Raw genomic sequence first — 24,766 nt, forward strand, 5'->3', positions numbered from 1 at the left:
GAATTATTGTAAATTCATATTTGTTATGGAAAATAGTAACATTGTCCTGTGGGCCTTAAAATACATGTAAAATTAAAATACATGTTTAAAATAACACAAAAGATGAGGGATGTGAGGCAAATTAAAGTGTTCTAATATCCTTGCACTTTTCTGGGAAGTAGTAAAAGTATCCATAAAAATTAGACTCTAATAAGCAAAATTCATGGTGTAACCTTGAGAATAGTCAGTAAAAGATAAAGAGTTATATATCTAACAAGGTACTAAAAAGGAAACATAAACTGATGATACATACTTGATTAATCCAAAAGATGGCAAAAACAAAATGAAAAAATAACACAGAATATGTGGGAGACACAGAAACAAATAGTAAGATGATAGATTTAAACAAAAGTATATGTGTAATTACATTAAACTTTAACAGACTAAAAATAATAAATAGAAAAATAAAACAGAAAAACATAGAATAGAGAAAATAAATCTAAACATTTATTATTTGCAAAGATTAATACAACTGATAAACCAATAGCAAGACTGATCAAGAAAAATAGAGAAAGCATAAATTAACAATATCAACAATGAGTAAGTTGACAACATTCAAAGACATTATAGATATTAAAAAGGTAATTGGTATAAAATTGTCCATAATAAATTTGAGGGTTTACATAAAATGAAAAATTCCTTGAGAAAAACAGTTTACCAAATCTGACAGAATAAATAGAAAATATGACTGATCTTAAAGTTATTTTTTAAAGTGTATGTTATTAAACACCTCCCCACAAAGAAAATTTCAGGCTTAGATAGCTTGACCAATGAATTCTCCTGAACACTTAGAGAAATGTCACTAATTTTAAATAAAGTCTTCCAGGGATAGAAAAAGTACAGTTTCCAACTATCTTAACTCTCTAGCAAAATCTTGACACAAGACTGGACACAGACAGTCCAGTCTGTGGGAAAGGAAAATTACAAAATATCAACAAATAGAACCCAAGAATACATATGAAGGGTAGTCCATGACGATTAAGGCATGATTGAGCAAGGAAAGGGTGCTTTAATACTGGAAAATCTATCAGTGTACTTCCTCACATTAATAAAAGGGAGCAAAGTCATATGAAAATCTCAATGGATACAGAAAAAATAATTTGACAAAATTAATTATTAAAAAAAATTTTTTTAGAAAATTAGTGAATAGAAAAAAAGTCCTTAATCTGATAAATACTACCTTTATAAAACATGTAGCAAACGTCAATGGTGGTGAATTATTTAAAGCATTCTGCCTGAAACTGAGAATGGAGCAGATAAAAAAGAAAAAGAAATTGGATTGGAAAGGATAGAATAAAAATGCTACTATTCACACATGGTGTTATTAAGCACATAGAAAACCCAAAAGAATTTACAAACTATTAGAATTAATAAGTGAATTTAACAATGATGCAAGGTCACATGATGCAAGGTCAACACATAATAATTAATTATATTTCTATAAACAGAAATGAACAAACAAAAGGAAATTAAATAGTATAGGTGATGCCATTTACTAACATAAATAATAAAATACCTAGGAATCAATCTAATTAAAGAAATGCAAGACACAAAACACTATTTGGAGAAATTAAAGGAAATCTAAATAAATGCCATGTTCCCGGATTGGAAGTCTCAATAACGTAAGATGTAAATACTCCCCAACTTACTTGAAAGCTAAAAAAAAATACTCCCCAAATTGCTCCATAGAGACAGTGTAATAAACAATTTTAAATGGAGTAGGTTTTTGAAAAATGACAAGTTCATTCTACAATGTATATGGAAATGTAAATGGAAAGAAAGAATCAAGGTAATCTTGAAGAAGAAAACTATAGCTGAAAGACTCTAACTATAAGAAGAGTTAATAGAAAGTTATAATTAAGACACTGGTACTGGTACAAAGATGAACAGACCAATGGAATAGAGTCCAGAAACACGCATACACACATATGGTCACTGATGATGTAAATGCCATTTCAGTGCAGTGGGGAAAAGATAGACTTTTCAGTAACTTGTGCGACTTCAATGGTATATTTCTATGGGGGAAAATTATTCCCCCATCTTCACAAAATGTGAAATAATCTATTTGAAATGTATTTCAGATTTAAATAAGAAATGTAAACCAATAAAGCTTTTAGAAGAAAATACAGGCAGGCAGCTGGTGTGGCTTGCTGGAGCCAGGATGGGCAATAAGGACCTTGTTCTCTAAATATCAGGATTCTCTGTTCTGATCGCTGATCACAGTTTTTCACGGCTGAGGTGCAGGCAGCTCCTCAAAAAGTTAAATGTAGAACTACCAGCAATTCCATTCCTCAGTATATATTCAGAAAAATTGAAAGCAGGAGCTCAAACAGAAATTTGTATGCTCATGTTCATAGCAGCATTATCCACAATAACCAAAAGGTGTAAACAACCATATGTCCATCAACAGATGACTGGGTAAACAAAATGTGGTATATACATACAATGAAGTATTGATCAGGCATAAAGAGGAATGAAATTTTGATAATGCTACAACATGGATGGACCTTGAAAGCATTTTTCTAACAGAAATAAGCCAGATACAGAAGGGCAAATATTGTATTTACATTGTATAATGTATTTCACTTATATGACTTAGGTAGAAGAGGCAAATTCATAAAGGCAATAAGTAGAATAGAGGTTACTAGGGGCTAATAGGAGGAAGAAATGGGGACTTAATTTTTAATAGGTACAGAGTTTATGTTGGGAAAGATGACGACTTTTGGTATAGATAGTGATGATGATTACACAACATTGTGAATGCATTTTATGCCACTGAACTCTGCACTTATGAATGGTTAAAATGGTAACTATTATGTTGTATATATTACACCACACTTAATTTTTTAATTGTATGATCATTTTGGAAATTTCTTTATTAGTATTTAATAAAGCTGAGTGTAGGCAATGTCCTATGACCTAGCAGTTCATCTCCCAGGTAAATTCTTACACAAATTCACATAGGTAAGTATCATTATCACTAAAATATGTAAAATATTTGATATAACAAAATATGTAATATCCCAGATTTTAAAACTACTCAAATATCCATAACAAGTAAAATTAATGTATAAATTATGCACATTCATATGATAGAATACAATTAAATGGTTGAATAACTACCAGACCCAAAGAGCATGAGTAAAACACAGGAAAATGATGTTGAGTGAAAAAAAGCTACAAAGAAGAAAACACAAGAAACTTCATACTATGTGATTCCATTTACATAAATTTAAAGTCAGACAAAACTAGATCATGATGCTGGAGGCGAGGATTGTGGTTACTTTGGTGAGGAGGGATGGGGGTATCTGGGAAGGGGCACAAGAAGGCCTTGTCGGGAACTATGTGATGTTCTACATTTCAAACTGAATGTGGATTACATAGGTGTGGTGTGTTTACTTTGTGGAATTTCATGGAGCAGTACAATTATAATTTGTATAATTTTTGTATGTGAAGTTATACTTTAATAAATAAGTGTATTTGAAAAAAACTGGGAGATGGGAGAGATTGGGTCGGGAAGTGCAAGGAAACTATCATCCTCCAAGACAGGGATTCTCCTGAGCCTACCAAAACTTAAATGAGCCATGAAAATAAAAAAGGCCCCAAATCTAAAATGTTACTGAGAATCTATTTTCTTAACTTTGGAGGAATCTTCTAGGAACATTTATCCCATCAGCTAAAGAAATCCTTAACCAAGAGTCATCTCTTTCTTGTCACCTTTCCATTTATTTTTGCATACTTGATAAAACTAAATCTATTTTTATTTTGAATAACATTGTATTGTATAAGCTAATTGTTGCGATATTCATTTCTTTCAAGTTATCTCTCTTTATTGCTTTCCACCTGCTGTCCTACCCTTTTATTTCGTAGATGAATAATAAGATGTTTGAAGTGATTTTGATCCAGCATTAGAACTACATAAATTTGGATGTTGAAATTTGTCATAATTTATTGTTTTGCATTTATGTTTTCTCAGTGGTCAACTTTTTAACAATCAGCATATTATAACAAAGTTATGAAGTTACACTCCTATATTTTTAATTTATATATACCTCACCCCCATATTTTGTAAATGTAGCTATATGTTGTCAACCAAACCATGTGATTGATTTACACCATGATTGAAAGCTTCAAAATCCTCAGTATTTATATGCTAGATTTTGTTATTTTTTCTTTTATAATGATAATTCATTTTGTGAATTTACACTTGTTTTTGTCAGTGGATCCACATATAAACAGTTTCCAGAATTATTTTTTCTTAACCTGGGAGGAATCTTCCAGGAACTAACATCTCTTCAGTTAAAGAAATCATTAACTAAAGATTCACCTCTTTCTTGCTTCCTTTCCTTTACCTTATCATAGTCTAATAAAATGAAATCTAATACTTTTTTATTTGAATAGCATGTATGGTATAAGATCATCATTGTAAAATCATTTCCGTAGGTTAGATTCCGTTCTGGCTATCCACCTTACAAACTATCAATAATATGTTTCATAAGTAAAAAGAAAGATGTTTATGTGTAATGATTTTGAATAAGTGTTAGAACTAGGTAATTCTGAATGTTGCAATTTTATATAATTTATTGTATCTGCCTTCATATTTCCTTGTGCTTGATTTTTTTAACAATCAAAATGCTACAATAAATCTATGAAATGGCCATCCTTTGTTTTTTTAATTCACATAAACCTCTCCCCATTACATTTTGTAAATATAGCTGTATGTTATCAACCAAACCGAGTAATTTATTTACACCATGATAAAAGTTTAAAAATCATCAGCAATTATATGCTAGAATTTATTGCTCCCTTATTTTCTAAGGAAAATTCGCTTTTGTGAATTCACATTTGTTTTTCTCAAGAGGCCCATATTTTAACAGTTTCTAGAATAGGTGCATTTGAGATTTTAACAGCAAAATCAATTTTTACACATGACCTACTTTTTCTATGATCAAATCATTTTCTATCCGTGGTTCTAGGTCACTGGACGTGGGGCCAGACATCTCTTTCCACTACTCACTCCAGAGAAAGCCCCCTTCTCCCAAGCCCTTTGTTCACTCTTCCCTTAGAGGGAAGACTGATATGATGGGCCAGATTCCGGAGCACTGTGAGCAGTACCAATGTGCACTGGGACAGGATACCCATGCGTGGAGGACATGTCCATGCCCTCTCTTTCTTACAATACTAAGAGGTAGGTAAGCTGAGCCACTGCCTACCCGTGAAGGCTGGGAGCTGCCACATCACTCTCTCCTCCTTTCTTCTCACTGGGGATTTGGGGCTCTGTCATCCTTGCACATTAGGGATCAGCTGGTGGTAAGAGGTAGAATTAGAGTCTAGGAGATCCTGCTTCATTCTTGAGTCCAAGCCTGTGCTTCACCCCAACTCCACCAGAAGGCGCTTCACTGAGGGGCTCTGAGAACTGGCCCAGTGAAGGATATTCCAGATTCCTGTGTGTCTGTCTCCTTTAGGGAAAGCCCTGGGAGAGGGCAGGGCTGCTGTGCTGGGTAGGAGGAGGGCATTGTTGTATCGCTGAACAAATACTGGCCCCATACTGTCAGATTCTCACCAGTAACTCCACACCTTCACGTCTCTCACTCTACTGCAGATGGTGAACACACTCACCCAAATGTCATAACCCACATTGAAATGTCACAGGTACCCATTCAAAAAGACATGCCCTCAGGTGTTGCCATGCTCTCAGCCAGAGGCCAGCACTTGGCGTTTGCAGACATGGTGGTGGACACAACTCATGGAATGATAAGGTAAATGTCTGTTGATAGGTTAAAGCCTCCTGAATTCCAGTGGTTCCCACACACCTGCTTTCCATTAGAGGCTCATGCACCAATGTCAGGTACTATGAAGCCAGTGTTCTCGTTCTTAAACTGGTTCCACTGTAACACGTTGTCCTTGTTTAGACCTCATGTTATCTCTCAGCACTTTGGCCTTGACTTTTAGACTGCCCAAATTGTAAGCACATTTCATGGCCAACTCACGGGCTTCTGATATTTCTCAGATAGAAGTGGCTACTTCCAGCCATATGCCACATATGAAATAATCATCCACTTACTTTGCACACAAATTATTTTATATACCTCACCTTTTGCAATTGTCTACAACTAGACAACACATATCCCTATTTCCCTTTTGAGACATGCCTTTCAGCTATCATTAAATTGTATATTGCTAATATTTTGTACAATTCTTATTTATTATACCTAGCCAATAGCCATACTCCTCATCCCCTTCCCCAAATAAAAAAAGATCTGAGGATGAAAAGGATTTATCCACCAATAACTTTTCCTTGATGACCACTCTCTGAATAAGCCTCACATGTGTGCTGGTTGATCAGTCTCTTGGTTAGGCCTGTGTTAACTGTCTGAGGGCTGCTGTTAACCATTGGGAAACTGATGTTGCACTCCCATAAGCTCTCTCCTGCTTGCTTCTCTCTGTCTTCCCTAAATATCCCATTGAGAGGCCATACCCATGCTGCATACACCATTACACAAAAATGCCCAAACTGAGCTCACTGTAAACTTTTAGTCATTATCTCAGGGAAGGGGAGGGAAGATCTTATGGTAGAACTAAGATCGGTGTGTCACAGTGGAATCAGTGTGGTTAGCCCTTCTCCATTTAAGTCCACGCAAGTCCTCAAGACGTTGCCTGTGATCCTCCATCAGCTTAAGGAAACAATTCAGGCCCATGGTGAGTTACAATAAAATGTATAGCTTGGGGAATATTGGCAGTTAAATGTCAAAATATGGCTGTTTGTTTCCACTGAGTCTCATTAGTCTAACACCACATGCAAGAATGTCCTTGGGATCGAGTGATCATGGTTACAACCTTTTCATGCCTTGTGATGTTAAATTCTCTACTTCATCTTAGAGGTTTGATATAATAAATGCCCAATACCAGCAGCAGGGCAACTTCCACCTGGAATGCTTGTTTTGCCCCTGAGAGGATTCAATTTCTTTCCAGTGCCCCACGATGGGGAATTTTCCATGGTATGTAGGCAAAGGACTTGTTATTTCCTTTTTCCTTTCTACAAAACCAACGCATACATCAGTCTATTACCTTCCCTGGATGTGCTTCCCACACAGCCACCTGAATGGAGCTTGCTTCAGAATGAGGAGTGTCTACTTGTCCCTGTCCCTTTCCCTGCAGCCTTATCACTGGTAAGACCTCAGCTACTAGGCTTTCACCAGAAGCAATGAGTGGAGTCGGACCTTTGTTGCCTTGGTTTTTTACAAACGGCTCTAATTTTTCATGGCCAATGTTAAGAGCTGGTGGTGCTAGAAAGAAAAGGAGGGATGTCTGGAATTCATTATTTTGATCACCACCCAGTAAGGGGTGTTGTTGGGGAGAGATGCTCCTTTACTTTCTGCCTGTCCCTGGCTTTCTGCTTGTCACCTTGCAGTCCCACTTGCTGTCTCTCTCCTCCACCTCTCCCTCAGCTCCCCTGCATCCTCCCTCTCTCTTTGCTGCTACCTCTCTGTCTCCCTCTTTCCTATGTCTTTTCAGTCTTCCGACTGGTTTTTCTACTCAGTCTCCTCTTCTCCTTCCATCCTTTATCCCCCATTCCGCGTCTGTGTATCTTCCATCCCCTGGCTCTCCCTGGCATATCCCTGTCTGTTTTCCCATTGCTGGGCCCATGTGGAGCCACATCGGTAGGAAGACCATGGATATATACATTCATCCACCAATCCCTCTACCGATTCTTCCATCCTTTCCATTCTGTTTTTTAATTCATGAATTCCTCTGTTCATTTATTCCTCCCACAAATGTACTTGAGAGTCTGTAAGGGAACAGGCACTGGACTAGACCCTCAGGATATACAGTGGAGAACAAAACAGACAATGGCAACTTTCACCATGGGGCTTGCACTGGAATGGGGCAGCAGGTGTTCCAAAAGGATCCCTCTAACAAATATATACAAATACCTTAGTTATGACAAATACTGATAAGTGCTATGGAGGAAGTTTTCAAGGTGCTAAGAGAAAGGAGAAGAGGATAAGTAATTTAAATTGAGGACGAAGTGGTTTGTGGCCAGGAAAGGCCCTCAGGAAGAAGTGATCTTTAAGCTGACACCTCAGAAATAAGCATGAGGTAGACAGATGAACAGGAGAAGACAAAGGGTTATCACTTCAGGGTTCCCAGGAGCAGCACTATAAAGTCTCTAAGGCAGTTAAGTGGTATGTATGGCTCCCACAGGGCCTAAGAGAAGGTCAGACTGGTTCAAGCAAAGAAGGGTGGGAATACTTTAGGGTCAGACGGTTGAGAAAATCTTATTCCAGCTCATATCACTATTGTCATCATTCTTTCAGGCCAGGCCCCTCACTTGTCATTCATGTTTTCAATCCTTTTCATTCCCATTTTCCACTCCCACTCTATGCCTCTCATGGAGACAAGGTATTCTAGTTTGTTTTCTAAGTATCCTTTTTCTTTTTTCTTCCAGTTTTTTTCAGATATTTATTGACATACAGCACTGTATAAGTTTAAGGTATACAGTATAATAATTTGACATAGATATATCATGAAATGATTATAACAGTAAGTTTAGTGAACATCCATCATCTCATATAGTTACAAAAGTAAAGAAATAGAAAAAAATTATCCTTGTGATGATAACTCTGAGGATTTACTTTCATAACTTTCATATATAACGTACAGCAGTTTTAATTATATTTATCACATTGTATATTACATCACTAGTACTTGTTTATCTTGTTACTGGAAGTTTGTACCTTTTGACTGCCTTCATCCAATTCCCCCTCTCCCCACACCCTGCCTGTGGTACCCACAAATCCGGTCTCTTTTTTCCATGATTTTGTTTGTTTTGTTTCTTTTTGAAGTATCATTGACCTACAACACCATATTAGTTCCTGATACACAAAATAGTGATTGTATATTTCTATATACTTCAAAATGATCACCACAATAAGTCTAGTTATCATGTCACCATACAAAGCTATTACATAATTATTGACTATATTCCCCACACTGTACATTTCATCCCTGTGACTCATTTATTTTGTAACTGAAAGCTTGTACCTCTTAATCTCTCTCAGTTATTTCTTTTTTCCTCCAAACCTCCTCCACTCTGGCAACTACCTGTTTGTTCTCTGTATCTATGACTCTCTTTCTCTTTAGTTTTGTTTGTTCATTTGTTTTGTTTTTTAGATTCCACATGTAAATGATATCATACACTATTTGTCTTTCTCTGTCTGAGATTGTTCACTTAGTGTAATACCCTCTAGGTCCATCCATATTGTTGCAAATGGCAAGATTTCATTCATTTTAATGGCTGAATATTCCACTGTATATATACCACATCTACTTTAACCATGTATCTATTGATGAGCACTTAGGTTGTTTCCATATTTTCACTATTGTAAATAATGCTGCAATGAACATAGGGATGCATATATCTTTTCAAATTAGTGTTTCTGTTTTCTTTGGAAAAATACCCAGAAGTAGAATTACTGGATTGTATGGTACTTTTATTTTTAATTTTTTGAGGAAACTTCATACTGCATTGGCTGCACCAATTTACATTCCCACCAAAGTCCACAGGGGGCCCTTTATTTTCTCCACATCCTTGCCAACACTTGTTATTTGTTGTCTTTTGATGATAGCTATTCTGACAGGTGTGAGGTGATATCTCACCATGGTTTTGATTTGCATTTCCCTGATGATTAGTGATATTGAGCATCTTTTCATGTTTGTTGGTCATCTGTATGTCTTCTTTGGAAAAATGTCTATTCAGGTCCTCTGCCTAATTTTTAATCGCGTTTTTTGTTTTTTTGATGTTGAGTTGTATGAGTCCTTTAAATATTTTGTATATTAACCCCTTATCCAATATATTGCTTGTAAATATCTCTTCCCATTGAGGATGCTGCCTTTTAGTTTTGTTGATAGTTTCCTTCACTTTGCAAAACCTTTTTAGCTTCATGTGGTCCCATTTGTTTATTTTTATGTTTGTTTCCCTTGCCTGAGGTGACATATCCAAAAATATATTACTAAGAGTGATGTTAAAGACCGTACTGCCTATGTTTTCTTCTATAAGTTTTACGGTTTCAGGTCTTACATTTAAGTCTTTAATCCATTTTGAGTTTATTTTTGTATATGGTGTGAGAAAATTAACCAGTCTGATTCTTCTGCATGTAGATGTCCAGTTTTCCCAACACCATTTATCAAAAAGACTGCCTTTTCTCCATTGTATATTCTTGCCTCCTTTGTCATAGATTAATTGCCCATATAACTGTGGCTTTATTTCTAGGCTCTCTATTCTATTCCATTTATCTATGTGTTTGCATTTGTGCCACTACCATACTGTTTTGATGAATGTAGCTTTGTACTGTAGTTTGAAATCAGAGAGTGTGTTACCTCCGGTTTTGTTCTTCTTTCTTAAAATTGTTTGACTATTTGGATTCTTTTGTATTTCCATATGAATTTAGAATTATATATTCTATTTATTTAGGTCTTCTTTAATTGTTCCCAGCAATGTCTTCATATTTTCAAGTAAAGTATTGCTCAGCTTTTGTCACATCTACCCTTATGTAATTCTTCTTTTTATGCTCTTGTAAGTGGAATTTTTGCTATTGGAAATAGTATTTAAAATTTCATTTTCTTGATTATTTCTGCTGTATAAATTTCCATTGATTAGAATAAAGTTATTGAATATTGACATAAATTTTTAATATTAGTGATATAATTAACACTAATTTTCTCATTCTTGATATTGGTAATTCATGCTTTCTCTCTTTTATTTCCCTAATTATTCTGGATAGAGGCTTATCAGTTGTACTGATATTCTTAAAGATCAGATTTGATCTCTTTAATTTCCTCTATTTCTTTTTTTTTATTGTCTACTTCAGTGATTGCTACACTTTCCCTTATTTCCTTTCTTCTGCTATTTTGGTTTTAATTGTATCTGCATTCTTTTTCCTAAATATTGAAATTTAAATTATTGATTTAATTCTGATTTTTAAATATAGGCATTTTGTGCTATAAATTGGTTTCTAAGGATTGCTTTAGGTGCATCCTACAAATTTTAATAAGTTGTACTTTACTTTTCATTCAGTTCAAATTACTTTCTAAATTTCTTTTTTATTTCTTTCACCCATATGTTATTGAAGAGTATGTTATATTGTTTGCAAATATTTTGGGAATTTTACAGATACATTCCTGTTATTTACATCTAATTTAATTTCATTGTCCTTCAGGAAAATCCTTTAGGTGATGTTAATTCTTTCATTTGTAAGATGTATTTATGGCCCAGAATATTGTCTATCATGGTAAATTTTCATGTACATATGAAAACAATGTGTGTTCTTTTTTTTGTTAGGGATAGTGCACTTAAAATGGAGAACAGTATGGAGGTTCCATTAAAAACTGAAAATAGAGCTACCATATGATCCAGCAATCCCACTCCTAGGCATATACCCAGAGAAAACCATAATTTGAAAAGATACATGCACCCCAGTGTTCACTGCAACATTATTCACAATAACCAGGACATGGAAGCAACCTAAATGTCCATCAACAGAGGAATGGATAAAGAAGATGTGGTACATATATACAATGGAATATTACTCAGCCATAAAAAAAGAATGAAATAATGCCATTTGCGGCAACATGGATGGACCTAGAGATTGTCATACTAAGTGAAGTAAGTCAGATAGAGAAAGACAAATATCGTATGATATCACTTATATGTGGAATCTGAAAAAAAAAGTCTACAAATGCACTTATCTATAAAACCAAAATAGAGTTACAAATGTAGAAATAAACTTACGGTTACCAGGCAGTAAGGAAGGGAGGGATAAATTGGAAGATTGGGATTGACACATACACACTACTATATATAAAATAGATAACTAATCAGGACCCACTGTATAGCACAGGGAACTCTATTCAATACTCTGTAATGGCCTATATGGGAAAAGAATCTAAAAAAGAGTGGATATATGTATTTGTATAACAGATTCACTTTGCTGTACACTTGAAACTAACACAACACTGTAAATCAATTATACCTCAATAAAATATTTTAAATGTTAATTAGATTAATTTGAGTGATAGCATTTTCAAGCATTCTATACACTTACTGATGTTTCTTGTCAACTTGTTCAACTGTGGAGAGAAAAGACAAATCTCTGACCCTAATTGTGGATTTTCCTTTCTTTCATATATTTCTAAATTCCGTTTTTAGGTGTATAAACATTTAGAATTTTTATGCCCTCTTGATGAATTGGCCTCTTTAGGCAATCATAAATACAAACAATCCTCTTATAAATGATCCTCTTTATCCCTGACAATACATTTTATTCTGAAATCTGCTTTATCTGATATTAATATATCCATTACAGCCTTGTTTGGATTATTAGTAGCATGATATATCTTTTCCCATACTTTTACTTTTAACCTATAGGTACAATGGGATTCATGTACACTGCATATAGCAGGATCTTTTTAAAATCCAATTTGTCATGCCCCACATCGTATGTTATTAGGGAAATGCAAATTTAAAAAATGAGATACCACTACACTCCTATTAGAATGGCCAAAATCCAGAACACTGGCAATACCAAATGCCTGCAAAGATGTGTATCAACAGGAACTCTCCTTCATTGCTGGCGGGAATTCAAAATCATACAACCACTTAGGAAGACAGTTTGACAGTTTCTTATAAAATTAAACCTATTCTGACCATGTAATCCAGCAATCATGCTCCTTGGTATTTACCCAAATGAGCTGAAAGTTTATGTCCACAGAAAAACCTGCATATGCATGTTTATAGCACTTTTATTCACAATGCTGCAACTTCGGAAGAAACCAAGATGTACTTCAGTAGGCGAATGGATGAACAAACTGTGACACATCCAGATAATGGAATATTATTCAGCACTAAAAAGAAATGAACTATCAAGCCCTGAAAAGACATTCAAGAACCTTAAATGCATATTACCCAGTGAAAGAGGCCAATCTGAAAAGTGTATATACTGTATGATTCCAACTATATGACATTCTGGAAAAGGCAAACCTATGGAGACAGTTAAAAAATCAGTGGTTGCTAGCAGTTAGGAGAGAGGGAGGGATGAATATGTGGAGCACAGAGGATTTGGGAGGCAATGAAATTATTCTGTATGATACTGTAGTGGTGGCTACATGTTGTCTAAACCCATGGAATGTACAACAGCGACAATGAGTCCTAATGTAAACTACACACTTTGGGTGATAATGATATGGCAATGTAGGTTCATTGATTGTAAGAAGTGCACCCCTCTGGTGCAGGATGTTGACAGTGGGGGAGGCTCTGTCTCTGTGGGGGCAGGAGGTATATGGGATGGCTCTGTAATTTCTGCTCACTTTTGCTATGAGCCTAAAACTGCACTAAAAAATAAAGTCTACTTAAAAGAGGAGTCCAATTTTAGACAATTTGTATTTAATATGGTTACTGATATGGTTGGATTTAAAGCTGTCATGTTAATTTTTTTCTATTTTCTCATCTGTTGTTTTATTTTTTCTCTTTTAAAGCATTTTAAATTAAATGAGCATTTCATGATTCCATTTATCTTCCATATAGGCTTATTAGCCATAATTCTTTGGATAGATACGTTAATGTTTATAGTTCATGCTTCTTTAACGTATCACAATGTACCTTCAAGTAATATTGTACCACTTCACATGTAGATTTAGAACCTTACATACACTTATATTCCCCCATCCTTGTGCTATTATTTTCCAAGAAGCTAATTCCACATAAGTTACAACTCCACAATGCATTATGAATTTTTGCTTTACATCATTAATAATAAAATATTCTTAAATGTGAAAATTAGTAGTTTATATCTACTTTCATATCTACCATTTCCATTATTGTTTACTCATTTATGTAGACCATATTTCCATTTACAGTCATTTTTCTTGTGCCTGAAGGACATCCTGTAACATTTCTTGTAGGGTAAATCTGATGATTAATATTTTCAGCTTCAGTATGTACGAAGAACTTTTATTTCAACTTCATTTTTAAAAAGATATTCATTGAGTATACAATTCTGATTGGACAATTATTGTTTCACTATTTTAAAAATGGTATGACACTTTCTTCTGACTTGCATTGTTCCTTATGAGAAGTGTCCTCTAATTCTTATCTTTGGTCCTCTTAATGATTCTATATTTTTCTGGTTTTATACTTGTCCAGGAATAGAAGGAAAACCCTGGGGAAGCAGATTGGAAAAATATCATGAATGCACATCATGCATTAACTGTGCATAGCAACTTGGATACATATTAAAGCATAAGGGTCACTGAAAAAAAATTAAAAACCAGGATGGATACTTATACTTGCAGCCACGATGAATTAACAGGAATCCGATGTGCTCTGCCTCCTAAATATCTATAAACCAAAAAAGTTATAAAGCTTTACGTCGTGGCTCCACGAGCCACGCAGGACGTTGATCCCCAAGGTAAGGGAAATTAAAAAGGCGATCCCCAGGATTGCCCAATTCCCCCCAACTTCTTGCCTAGATAGAGTTTACAGGCTGCGGCACAGGGAGATTGAACACAAACAGAGGTGAATAAGTGAAGGAGACAGAGCTGAGAATTCCAAGAGGCCAATGTGACTAGAATATTCTGGGAGTAATGGAGGGGAGAGAGCTGCACAGAGAGGTAGCCCTGGAGAGCTGCAGAGGTTTCCCATCTGGGTGCAGTGTATGAGAAAAGGGCAGTGGTGGTAGCTGACTTCCATTTTCTGGAGTGAGTAGTTGTGTGGATCATGGTGCCATTTACTGAAATTGTGAAGATGGGAGTTTTAAAAACAAGAGAGATGGGGGACGTGAGTGTGTGGGAGGGGTGGATATAGCAATACCACAGTGAGACAGACTCACTGTGAGGAGCCCTTGAAACATCCAAGTGGAGATGTCAAGTAGACGAATGAATATATGGATTTGGATCTCAAAGGTGAAGTTCGAACTGGGGTTGTAGATTTAGGAGTTGTAAGCATATTAGCATATATAGTTATAAAGCATCTAGCATATAGAGGGGCTGGTATAAAAACGAATACAATAGAAGTTCTCATCATAAAAAATTGTAACTATGTGTGATGATGGATGTTAACTGGACTTATTGTGGTGATCATTTCACAGTATATACAAATATTGAATCATGATGTTGTACCCCTGAAACTAATATAATGTTATATGTCGATTATATCTCAATTAAAAAAAAGAAAAAGAAAACATAAGAATAAAAAATAAAATAGAGCGAATATAAAAGTCCACTACGGATTTTGTAAAAAAAGCACAGTTTCAAAATGAGATGGGAACATAGCATTTTCTATTAGCATATAGCGGTTTGTCAAGGCTTTCGCTTCTAAGGTCTGGTCACGTCCCACAGAAACGTGTTGCACAGGAAGGGCTGAGAGACACAAGCAGCTGACAGGGAAGGTTGCTATGCAACAGCTGAGGAAAGCCATCCAGACAGGCAGAATTGATGTTGGTCACTGGAGAGTAAAAGCTCTGGTCCTAGCAATAGCTTCCATTCAGACACAGGGGTGGACAGCCTGGAGAGGCTGATATAAAAACGAATATAAAAGTCCACTATGTTTTTTTGTAAAAAAAAAAAAAAAAAAAAATAGACGTGCAATTGGAGATGGGAACATAGCATTTTCTCCAGTCATTCTGGAAGCGCAGCAGCATGTGTGTGCTTAGGTAGGACCCCAGTAAGTTCTCCTTTTGCTTCACATTTTGCATATTGAGAAACCGGGCTCAGAGATGTCCAGTGACCCGAGCGGGCTTTCACACAGCTAGCGACAGACTGGCCCAACACTCCATCCCCGGAATTCGGAAATCCAGCCCAGCTTCTATCCACAAGACCACAGCTGCCCCAGGCCCCAGCCATGGAAGGAACCAGGCCAAACATTTACTCTGAATCAGGGCTTGCCATGGCTCAGACACACAAGTGCCTGATTGTCCTGGCCGCTCCAGTGGGCACCAGGAAGGCCTCAGGGGCAGCGTGTTTGTGCCACTCACAGCGAAGAGGCCTGACAGTCGGAGCAGGGAGTGGACCCCAAGGAGCAATTCTCACACCTGGATGGACCCACACAGAGCAGGCAAGGGGTGGGCCTGGGGCTCCTACCTGTTCCCCCCAGAATGCAGAGCGTGAGCTTAGGTCTCAGAGAACAGAAACCTGGCTTGTTGGGACAGATGTTGACAGGGCAGGGGAGGTGGGGTGGATCTGCTGCTCAAACTGAAGAAGGGAGGGTGCCTCAGTCCCCGGGGCCAGTGCTAGCGGAATATGGATTTTTGGAGTCAGCGAGACCCCGGCCCAAATTCTGCATTTTCAACTTACTGGCTCTGTGGCCTTGTCTAGTTCGTGCGATGTGTCTGTCTGTGCCTCAGCTTCCTGATCTGTAAAATGGGGATGCTGACATCCACCTCCCAGGGCTGCTGTGAGAGGAAGATAATGCCCAGCACAGCTCAGGCTGTGGCGCACAAGCCGCATGAAGAGCGGCTGGGGAAGCAGATGTTCCCAGTGTGTCTGGGGGCCCTAGAGATGGATAGTGGAGGGGAACACAAAGGGAACTGGTGTCCTCTCGCCATTTCCATTTCTCTTGTTGCAGTTGCAGACTGGGCTAGAGACCTCTGTATTGGTGACCTAGGGGTCACGCTGGGGAAGCAGGGCTCAGTGTATTCCAGACCACACTGGAGGGGCTTAGAGGCAAGGGGGAGCGCAGGGCTGAGAAGCATTGTGCAAAAGTGGGGGGACTGAGGGTATATGATGGATGGGTTGGAACCGCAGTACAGGGTGTGAGTGCCCGCGCCTGCGATCGGGGGCGCGGAGGCGGAGGTGGGGAACGGTGAGGGGAATCTGGCGGGAAGGAAAAAACGCCCCCCACCCCGCCCACCCACTGGCGGAATCGCATGCGCACTGGGGACCTGGTGAGAAAGGCTTTTGTTGGGAAAGCGGGCCGGCTGAAGGGGTCCGCGCATGCGCAGGCTGCCCAGCCGCGCAGCGAGGGGGGCGGTGCGCGGAGAAAAGGGGCGGGGTGGTCGGAGCTGCTGTGCTGGCAGCAGTAGGCGAGGGCGCGGCTGCGGGGTTCCTGGTGCTGAGGACGGACGCCATTGGAGCCCCAGGGAAGGTAAGGATCCAGCCCCAGACAGGACCGGGAGAGAGCGAGTGGAACGAGGGTACGCTGTGCCCTCCCCATCCCCAATCCCCCGCCCCCGGATCTGAACAAAGCCCGAGCACGCAGAACCTGAACCCCGTTAGACCCGCGGTCTAGATAGGAGCCGCCCCCCTCCACCGCCACCAGATGCAGGCTCCCCGATCCGAGCCCTACTTACACCGGAGCCCACCATCCGAACCCCTTTAACAGACCCGTGTGCTCCGTGCTGAGCTTCCTTAGAGCGGAGGCCCCACCTCCACCCCAACCACTCTGAGATCAATCCAGTGGAACTGAACGTTTTGCCCCCTTCCTGGAGTTGCAGTCCTGGCCTCTGAGACCTCCAGCACTCCAGTTCGAGCCTCACCTAGTCCGAAGACCCCCACCCCATCCACCTTGAGCGCTCCTGTATGAGCGCAACCTAGACCTGAATCAGCTGAATCCCCCCCACCGGCACTTAGAGGGTCCCTGGGATTCATTTTCCCAGAGCTTCCAGCGGTCCCCGTTTGTCTGAGCCCTCTCATGTCATCTCCTCCCCACCGTCCTGGCCCCCTGCTCCAGGCATTAAATTCAGGCGCTTTATTTCTCCCTCTCTCAACGCATCTCCTATGGGACTCTTTGGACCCAAGCCCGCCAGTGCACCCCCTGTTCAAATCCAGCCGCTGGGCCGGGGAGCCTGCCTGTCCTAAACTCCCCTTTCAGTGTAGGGTCTCCTCCGACCTCCTCTATCCTTCTCTTAGGGCTCTGTCTCTGAGGGAATCTACCCCAGCAGCCCTCACTCCCCCACCCACCCCGACCTTATACTGCCTGGTGACCTGATGATTGCAGCCCCCCACTTCCTGAGAGATCCGGCCTCCTGCTGGGTCCCGCCCCCTCCCTCTGAAGAGGCCTCCCCGTCCCTCTCAGGCTGAGCTCTCTTCTCCTTGGGACCCCCAGCATGGCTGAGGGAAGCTACCGCAAAGAATCTGAAGTGTACAACGTTGAAGACATGGACGAGGGTAGTGATGAAGTCGGGGAGGAAGACATGGTTGAAGGCAACGACTATGAAGAATTTGGTGCTTTTGGAGGCTACGGAGCCCTCACCAGCTTTGACATCCGTATCCTCAGAGCCTTTGGGAGCTTGGGTCCAGGCTTTCGCATCTTAGCGGTGAGGCCCCTTGTCGGCCACCTGCTAGCCCTGGGCCTTCCCTCCTGCGACGTCAGGGAGGATGGGAGGAGGGGGTGGGTGAAGGCTGGAGTTGAATGGGGAAGGACTGCCCACATCCACCAAACCTTCCCTCTCCTGCTGGGAGAAGGGGGGTTTGGGAGGGTCTGGGGGCTGGTCGGGGGCTGGCCAGCACAGGGCGAGTGTGTACAGCTGTCTGCCTTGCCCTCCCCTCCCTGGTCTTGCAGAATGAGCCCTGGGAACTTGAAAACCCTATGCTGGCCAGGACTCTGCTGGAGGCATTTCGGATGGATCCAGAAACGCTTGCCAACGAGCCGGCTGCCCGTGCTGCCAACGTAGCCCGGGCCGCCTCCTCTAACCAAGCTGCTCGGGCCACTGCTGCTGCTGCCCATGCCACCTACCATCAGGTGGTCGCTAACCACTCAGTGGCCACAGACCAGGGCTCAGGAGGCGATACCCAGCCCATGACATCGGCTGCCGAGGCTCAGGCAGCCACCCTTGAGACAAGCCTTGCTTCTCCGCACAGCTCCCAGATGCTAGTCAAGAGCGAGATGGCCACCCCCGGGGCTCCAGCAAGGTCCACGCAGCCCCAGACATCCTCCCGGGCCCAGGAGGCTGCTGCCGAGGGCCCTAGTACGGCCTGTGCTTTCTCCCAGGCCCCGCGTGCCAGTGAGATGGATGCCACCCGGCCCAAAACAGCCTTCCTGGGTCAGAACGATGTCTTTGATTTCACCCAGCCGGCAGGTGTCAGTGGCATGGCCTTCCCACGCCCCAAGAGACCTGCCCCGGCCCAAGAGGCTGCCACAGAGGGCCCCAGTGCTGCCTCCGGGGGGCCCCAGGCAGCCTCTGCCGGGGAGGGGGCAGCCACCCGGCCCAAGACGACCAAGTCTGGGAAGGCTCTCGCCAAGACTCGGTGGGTGGAGCCTCAGAATGTTGTGGCAGCAGCTGCTGCCAAGGCCAAGATGGCCACGAGCATCCCTGAGCCTGAGGGTGCAGCTGCCACCTCTCAGCAGAGTGCGGAGCCCTGGGCCAGGATGGGAGGCAAGAGGACAAAGAAGGTGAGACCTCCCTGCTGTCTCCACCCCCCCTTGCTCCCCTGCTTTCTCTGCCCTCTCCTCTCCCTGCCTCCTCCTCTCCCTGCCTCCTCCTCTCCCTCCCCGCATCCCCTCCCCTCCCCTCCCCTCCCCTCTCCTCCCCTCTCCTTCCCTCCCCTCTTCTCTCAGCTTGTGCATGTTTCTCCAAGACAGGTTAACTAGCATGTTTTTACTCCACGTAGTCCCTACCCTCGGGCCTGGAGGGAGAAGCGGTTGGCTCAGTGCCTGGCACTTAGTAAGCACTCGGCACGTGTCATCCGCTGTTCCTACTACCCTTACCTCCAAGTACCTGCTCTGGTTAAGATGTGTGCCAGGTGCTTTTGCACGGGTAGCCTGGAAGCCCTGAGTCTCTCCTCTGTCTAATGGTACAGTCCAAGCACCTGGATGACGAATATGAGAGCAGCGAGGAGGAGAGAGAGCCTCCTGCGGTCCCACCGACCTGGAGGGCATCGCAGCCCCCACTGACGACTGTGCGGCCTCAGATGGCCCCTCGGCCCCCCATGGCCCTGAGGTCCCAGGTACCCTCAAGGCACGTTCTGTGCTTGCCACCCCGCAATGTGACCCTTCTGCAAGAGAGGGTAAGAAGCCTGCCCTTCCCCCATCTCGCTCCTCCCCTCCCTCGCGGGCCTGTTCTTTGAGGTCGCCCACGCCTTGGTCTCCCCGTGTGCTCCCTCCTTCTCCAGGCAAATAAGTTGGTGAAATATCTGATGATTAAAGACTACAAGAAGATCCCCATCAAGCGCTCAGGTGGGCAACCTGTGCCCCCTCCCTGAGCTCTGCCCTTCCCCCCTCCCACAACCCTGCCCTGTGGGCCTCCCATCAGATGCCCGCACACACACATCAGGCCTGGCTGATGGCTCCATTTGCACGGTGTGGGGTCCTGAGTGTGCTCCCTTCAGCAGGGCTGACAGAAAGGCTGCAGCTCTGTGGCCCCTGCTCAGGCTCGGTGCTTTGCCCACCCCTCCCCTCCCGCAGACATGCTGAAGGATGTCATCCGAGAATACGACGAACATTTCCCTGAGATCATTGAACGAGCAACGTACACTCTGGAAAAGGTGGGTGCGGGGCCGGGGGCAGCTCTGTGGAGCAGGAGCCTCAGGGAACCCTTGCCCCCTGCATCCCCTCGAGGCCCAAGGGCAGGACTACGTGCTCTGGAAGGAAGCCCTCCCTGGCCTCTCCACCTGGGAGCTTCCTCTGCCTGCCTCCTTCCCTCCTTCTTGCCCTTCGTGCTCTCTGAGTGTCTGGGGTGGTCTTCTGAGGTGGATCCCATTGTCTCAGCCAGCGTCAGTGCTCCCACAGGGCGCTTCCTCTGCGGCCTCTCTTCTTCCTCCTCCCCCAGGGCTTGGGGCTCCCCGCCAAGGAAAAGTTCTAATGGGGAATTGAGTGACTGCCTGCAGGACACCCAGCATGGATGTTTGATCTCACACTCTGTTTTCTCCCTCATGTAGAAGTTTGGGATCCACCTGAAGGAAATCGACAAGGAAGAACACCTCTACATTCTTGTCTGCACACGGGATTCGTCAGCCCGCCTCCTGGGAAAGTGAGAGAGCACAGGAGGGTGGTGGCCTTCCTTGGTGGTGCTTCCGCCCTCCTCTCAGAGAAACGGGAAAGTGGGGTTGGGGGGCCTAGCACGGCTCCCACCCAGAGTTAGCAGTGCTGAGCAGTTAAGGGCTGGCAGGGGCAGTAGCCTGGGCCGAGGATTTGCTGCTCTCCGGGTTTCGCCCCTGCCCACCCTTCCCCACCCCCATCTTCCTAGGAAAGCAGGCTTCTTGGTTGCCTCTCCCTGCTAAGGTCCCGGCCAGGGCTCGGCAGAGTGGGCCTCGGGAGGGGGACGGGGGTGTGGGGGGGCTCTCCAGTGGAGTCGTGCTCCCGACGCAATGCGCAAAGGGCAGGGAAGGTCTGGATGTGCCTCTGGACACAGGGTTGCCAATCGTTTGCTGCCTGCCTAACGCCATCCTCGTCAGAGCCCTGGGAGGAGGTGTTAGCATCCCCATTTGATGGATGAAGGGACTCGGTCTCAGGCCGAGGAATGAATTGTCTGGACCAGGTAGCGCAAGCCATACAGAGTGGGAGGAACTGCCCTGTAGCCCAGCAATCTGGGAGAGGCTAGTTGAGTGAGCCGGCTGTGGTCCCCCCGGGCAAATGGCTGCTGGACAGGATCCCTCTTTCTACACTTTCAGGACCAAGGACACTCCCAGGCTGAGTCTCCTCTTGGTGATTCTGGGCGTCATCTTCATGAACGGCAACCGTGCCAGCGAGGGTGAGTGGCTGGACCTGCAGCTGGGGGGTTGCCCGCCGTCTCACCTCCGTGCGCTAAACTCTTGTACCTCATCTCCCCTCGCAGCTGTCCTCTGGGAGGCACTACGCAAGATGGGACTGCGCCCCGGGTATGATTGGGGTCTCTCGGCTCCCACTCCTCAGTGTGTCCTTGGGCACAAGAGGCCCTGGGATTGCAGTGGCCTAGTGGTCTCTGCGGGGCGTGGCGTCCTGGACTAGGTAGAGCGCAAAGGGTCCCACCAGGGTGCGTGGGGAAACGGTCCTGAACTCTGAGCACCCCCTCTGCTCCGTGTGCCTTCTCTGTTCCCAGATGAGAACTAAGAGAAACCATCGGACCTGGGGGCTCCGTCAAACCCCTCCCTGGGGCATCGCTGACAAGTGGCCGTCTGGCCTCTGCTGCCGGCCCAGGCGTCCATGGGGACACCCCACAGGCTGGGAAGCTCTCAGTCCTGCTGGGAGCGCTCCCGCCCACCCCGGGCACTGCCACTGTCTCTAGTCATGCGTTCCTTTCCTTGCACTCAGGGTGAGGCACCCATTCCTGGGCGATCTGAGGAAACTCATTACAGAGGACTTTGTGAAGCAGAAGTGAGTATCGACTGAGTTCACTTTGCCTCCCACTCAGGCCTTCCTCGTGTGCCGCTCTGGCTGAGGAAGCCATTCCCCAGCCCATGTCTTAACACCAGAGGGATGGGTGTCTGGTGTGAGAGTGGGGTGGGGGGGGAATGTGAGTGTTGGGGGGAGGGCCATTCCAGGGAGGCTTGGGGAAAGGGAGCAACACATGCTGACTGCGAGCACCGGGTGGGGTGGTACAGCCCCCATCTCGTTCAGCACCTGCCCTCTAGGCAGTGTCCCCGGCTTTACACTTCAGGAGCCAGGGGCTCAGAGAGTGGAAGCCTGACATGGCCCTGGCTGGGATAAGGCCCATTTGGGCCTGGAGCCCAGCCCCGCTGACCTTCTAGCCCAGGCCCACCCCATCCTCGGTGCTTGGAGATCTCGTGTGCCCTCACACAGGCCCGTATGCATGTTCACCACCAACGCCCCCCGCCACACACACAAACACACACACACACACACACACACACACAGATGGTCGAGAGTATGTATGGAGTCCACTGCTCTTGGTTGACTGTTTCTTCCCGTACAGTCATTTTCTAGGGTGGACTGTCCCAGGGTTCAGCCAGGCCACGGACGAGCCCCATGGTGGGGTGTGCTCAGAGCAGGGGGCCTGAAGAAATGGCTCCTCTGTTTACAACACACCCAACAGGAACCTGGGTTATTGTGACAAGGGGCACAAAACTCGTGGCCTTCCTATGAACAAATACCCTACACGTGCCCCCTGCCCCTCCACATGGCTGCTGGGCAGGACCCGTGGCCTAAGGGTGTGAGCACCTCAGTTTTGGAGGCGGAAACCCCTGGGAGCGAGCATGGGAGCGAGGCAAGGGCGGCGGGGCCAGGGCAGGCCTCCTGCGGCAGCCAAGCTGCAGCCTCGGGGCTGGGAAGGGGCCACCTGGGAGCCACTGGTGCAGCAACAGGTCTGCCTGGCTGGAAGCAGAAGTTTATTTTCCTCTCTCACGCAGGTACCTGGAATACAAGAAGGTCCCCAATAGCAGCCCACCCGAGTATGAGTTCCTCTGGGGCCTGCGCGCCCGCCACGAGACCAGCAAGATGAGGGTGCTGAGATTCATCGCCCAGGTAAGGCAGAGCCTCTGTTCTGGCTGGAGTTTGCCATACCTCGTTGGTTCGCTGAGGCCCAGAAAGGTTCCTAAGTCACTGACACAAGTTCACAGACGTAGTGAGTGGATGGGGCGAAATCCCAGGTCTGGCACAGAATAATGGGAGCCCGATTCCAGTCGTGTGGGTTTCTATCATGATTTTGCAAAGCGCTCAGGAGGGCGTATGGCAGGAAGCAGGTGCCGAGCGAGGTGGGGTAGCTGTTCCGACGGCTGCTGTTCTTCCACCGCAGTATCAGAACCGAGACCCCCGGGAATGGAGAGCTCATTTCTTGGAGGCTGTGGATGATGCTTTCAAGACGATGGATGTGGATATGGCTGAGGAACATGCCAGGGCCCAGATGAGGGCCCAGATGAACATCGGGGAGGAAGCTCTGATTGGACGGTGGAGCTGGGACGACATACAGGTCGAACTCCTGACCTGGGATGAGGACGGAGATTTTGGCGACGCCTGGTCCAGAATCCCCTTCGCTTTCTGGGCCAGATACCATCAGTACATTCTGAATAGCAACCGTGCCAACAGGAGAGGCACCTGGAGGGCTGGCATCAGCAGTGGCACCAATGGTGCGGCCAGCACCAGCATGCTCGATGGCCCCAGCACCAGCTCCACCATCCGGACGAGAAACGCCGCCAGAACCAGCGCCAGCTTCTTCTCCTGGATTCAGTAAGATTGGAGGTCATTAGATGAGACTCTGAAGGATGGGGTGTGGAGGGGCTGGGAGGAGTCAGGGGAAGGCCTGGGGTGTCGCGGGGGAACGAGGAGGGCCTGACAGGACACTCAGTTTGTCCTTCCTATCCCTCACGGTTCACCTGTATTGACCCTTGTGTTCTGGCCTTTGTGTCTCCCGGTTCCAGGCAGCGCTGAGGAGCTGCAGCAGTCCCCCGCCGAGCCAGAGTGCCTCCTCTGCCCCCTCCCCGACAGGACACTCTAGGCAGCTTCTCCCCGTCCATGGAAGATGGCATGCCAGATGACGCGCTCTCTGCCCTTCCTGCTTTCCTGTGTGCTTTTTGTCGTGCTGTCGTGTTTTGGGTATCAGTGTTGCATTAAAGTTGCAAAATCAGTCGGACGTCTTCTCCTTTTCCTGGGCAGGTGTGGCTCTGAGTGGCCCGTGGTCAGGCCCTCTGAGACAGGCGGGGGCCGCCTCTCCCTAAAAGGCAGGCGGGTGTGGCTGGGTCAGCCACTGGGAGGCGCGGAGATGCCAGCTGAGTGTGGAGGCCAAGAGTTTCCAGGGGCTCCGGTCCACACAGTTTCATGATTTCCTACACTGTGTGGCCCCGGTTAAATGCCAGTGGGGGTCCT

General features: G+C 44.6%; 1 protein-coding gene across 4 annotated transcripts; it reads left to right on the forward strand.

Moving 5' to 3' along the window:
- Positions 1-17,026: 17,026 nt before the first annotated feature.
- On the forward strand, positions 17,027-24,527 carry LOC309620048 (melanoma-associated antigen D4). Of its 4 annotated transcripts, none has more exons than XM_082376025.1 (13): positions 17,027-17,176; positions 18,137-18,347; positions 18,593-19,423; positions 19,831-20,037; positions 20,143-20,206; positions 20,435-20,514; positions 20,908-20,999; positions 21,640-21,719; positions 21,804-21,846; positions 22,259-22,321; positions 23,314-23,428; positions 23,700-24,142; positions 24,322-24,527. In XM_082376025.1, exons 2-12 carry the CDS (start codon positions 18,138-18,140, stop codon positions 24,132-24,134), a joined length of 2,220 nt encoding a protein of 739 aa, XP_082232151.1. In that variant the 5' UTR covers positions 17,027-17,176; position 18,137; the 3' UTR covers positions 24,135-24,142; positions 24,322-24,527. The 4 variants fall into 4 exon arrangements, with proteins under 4 accessions (XP_082232151.1, XP_082232149.1, XP_082232150.1 ...); XM_082376023.1 differs by having other exon boundaries at positions 23,700-24,130; XM_082376024.1 differs by having other exon boundaries at positions 17,044-17,176; positions 18,107-18,347.
- Positions 24,528-24,766: the final 239 nt, after the last annotated feature.

This window comes from Balaenoptera borealis (genome assembly GCF_965194805.1).
Source record: "Balaenoptera borealis genome assembly, chromosome: X".
Taxonomy (NCBI): domain Eukaryota; kingdom Metazoa; phylum Chordata; class Mammalia; order Artiodactyla; family Balaenopteridae; genus Balaenoptera; species Balaenoptera borealis.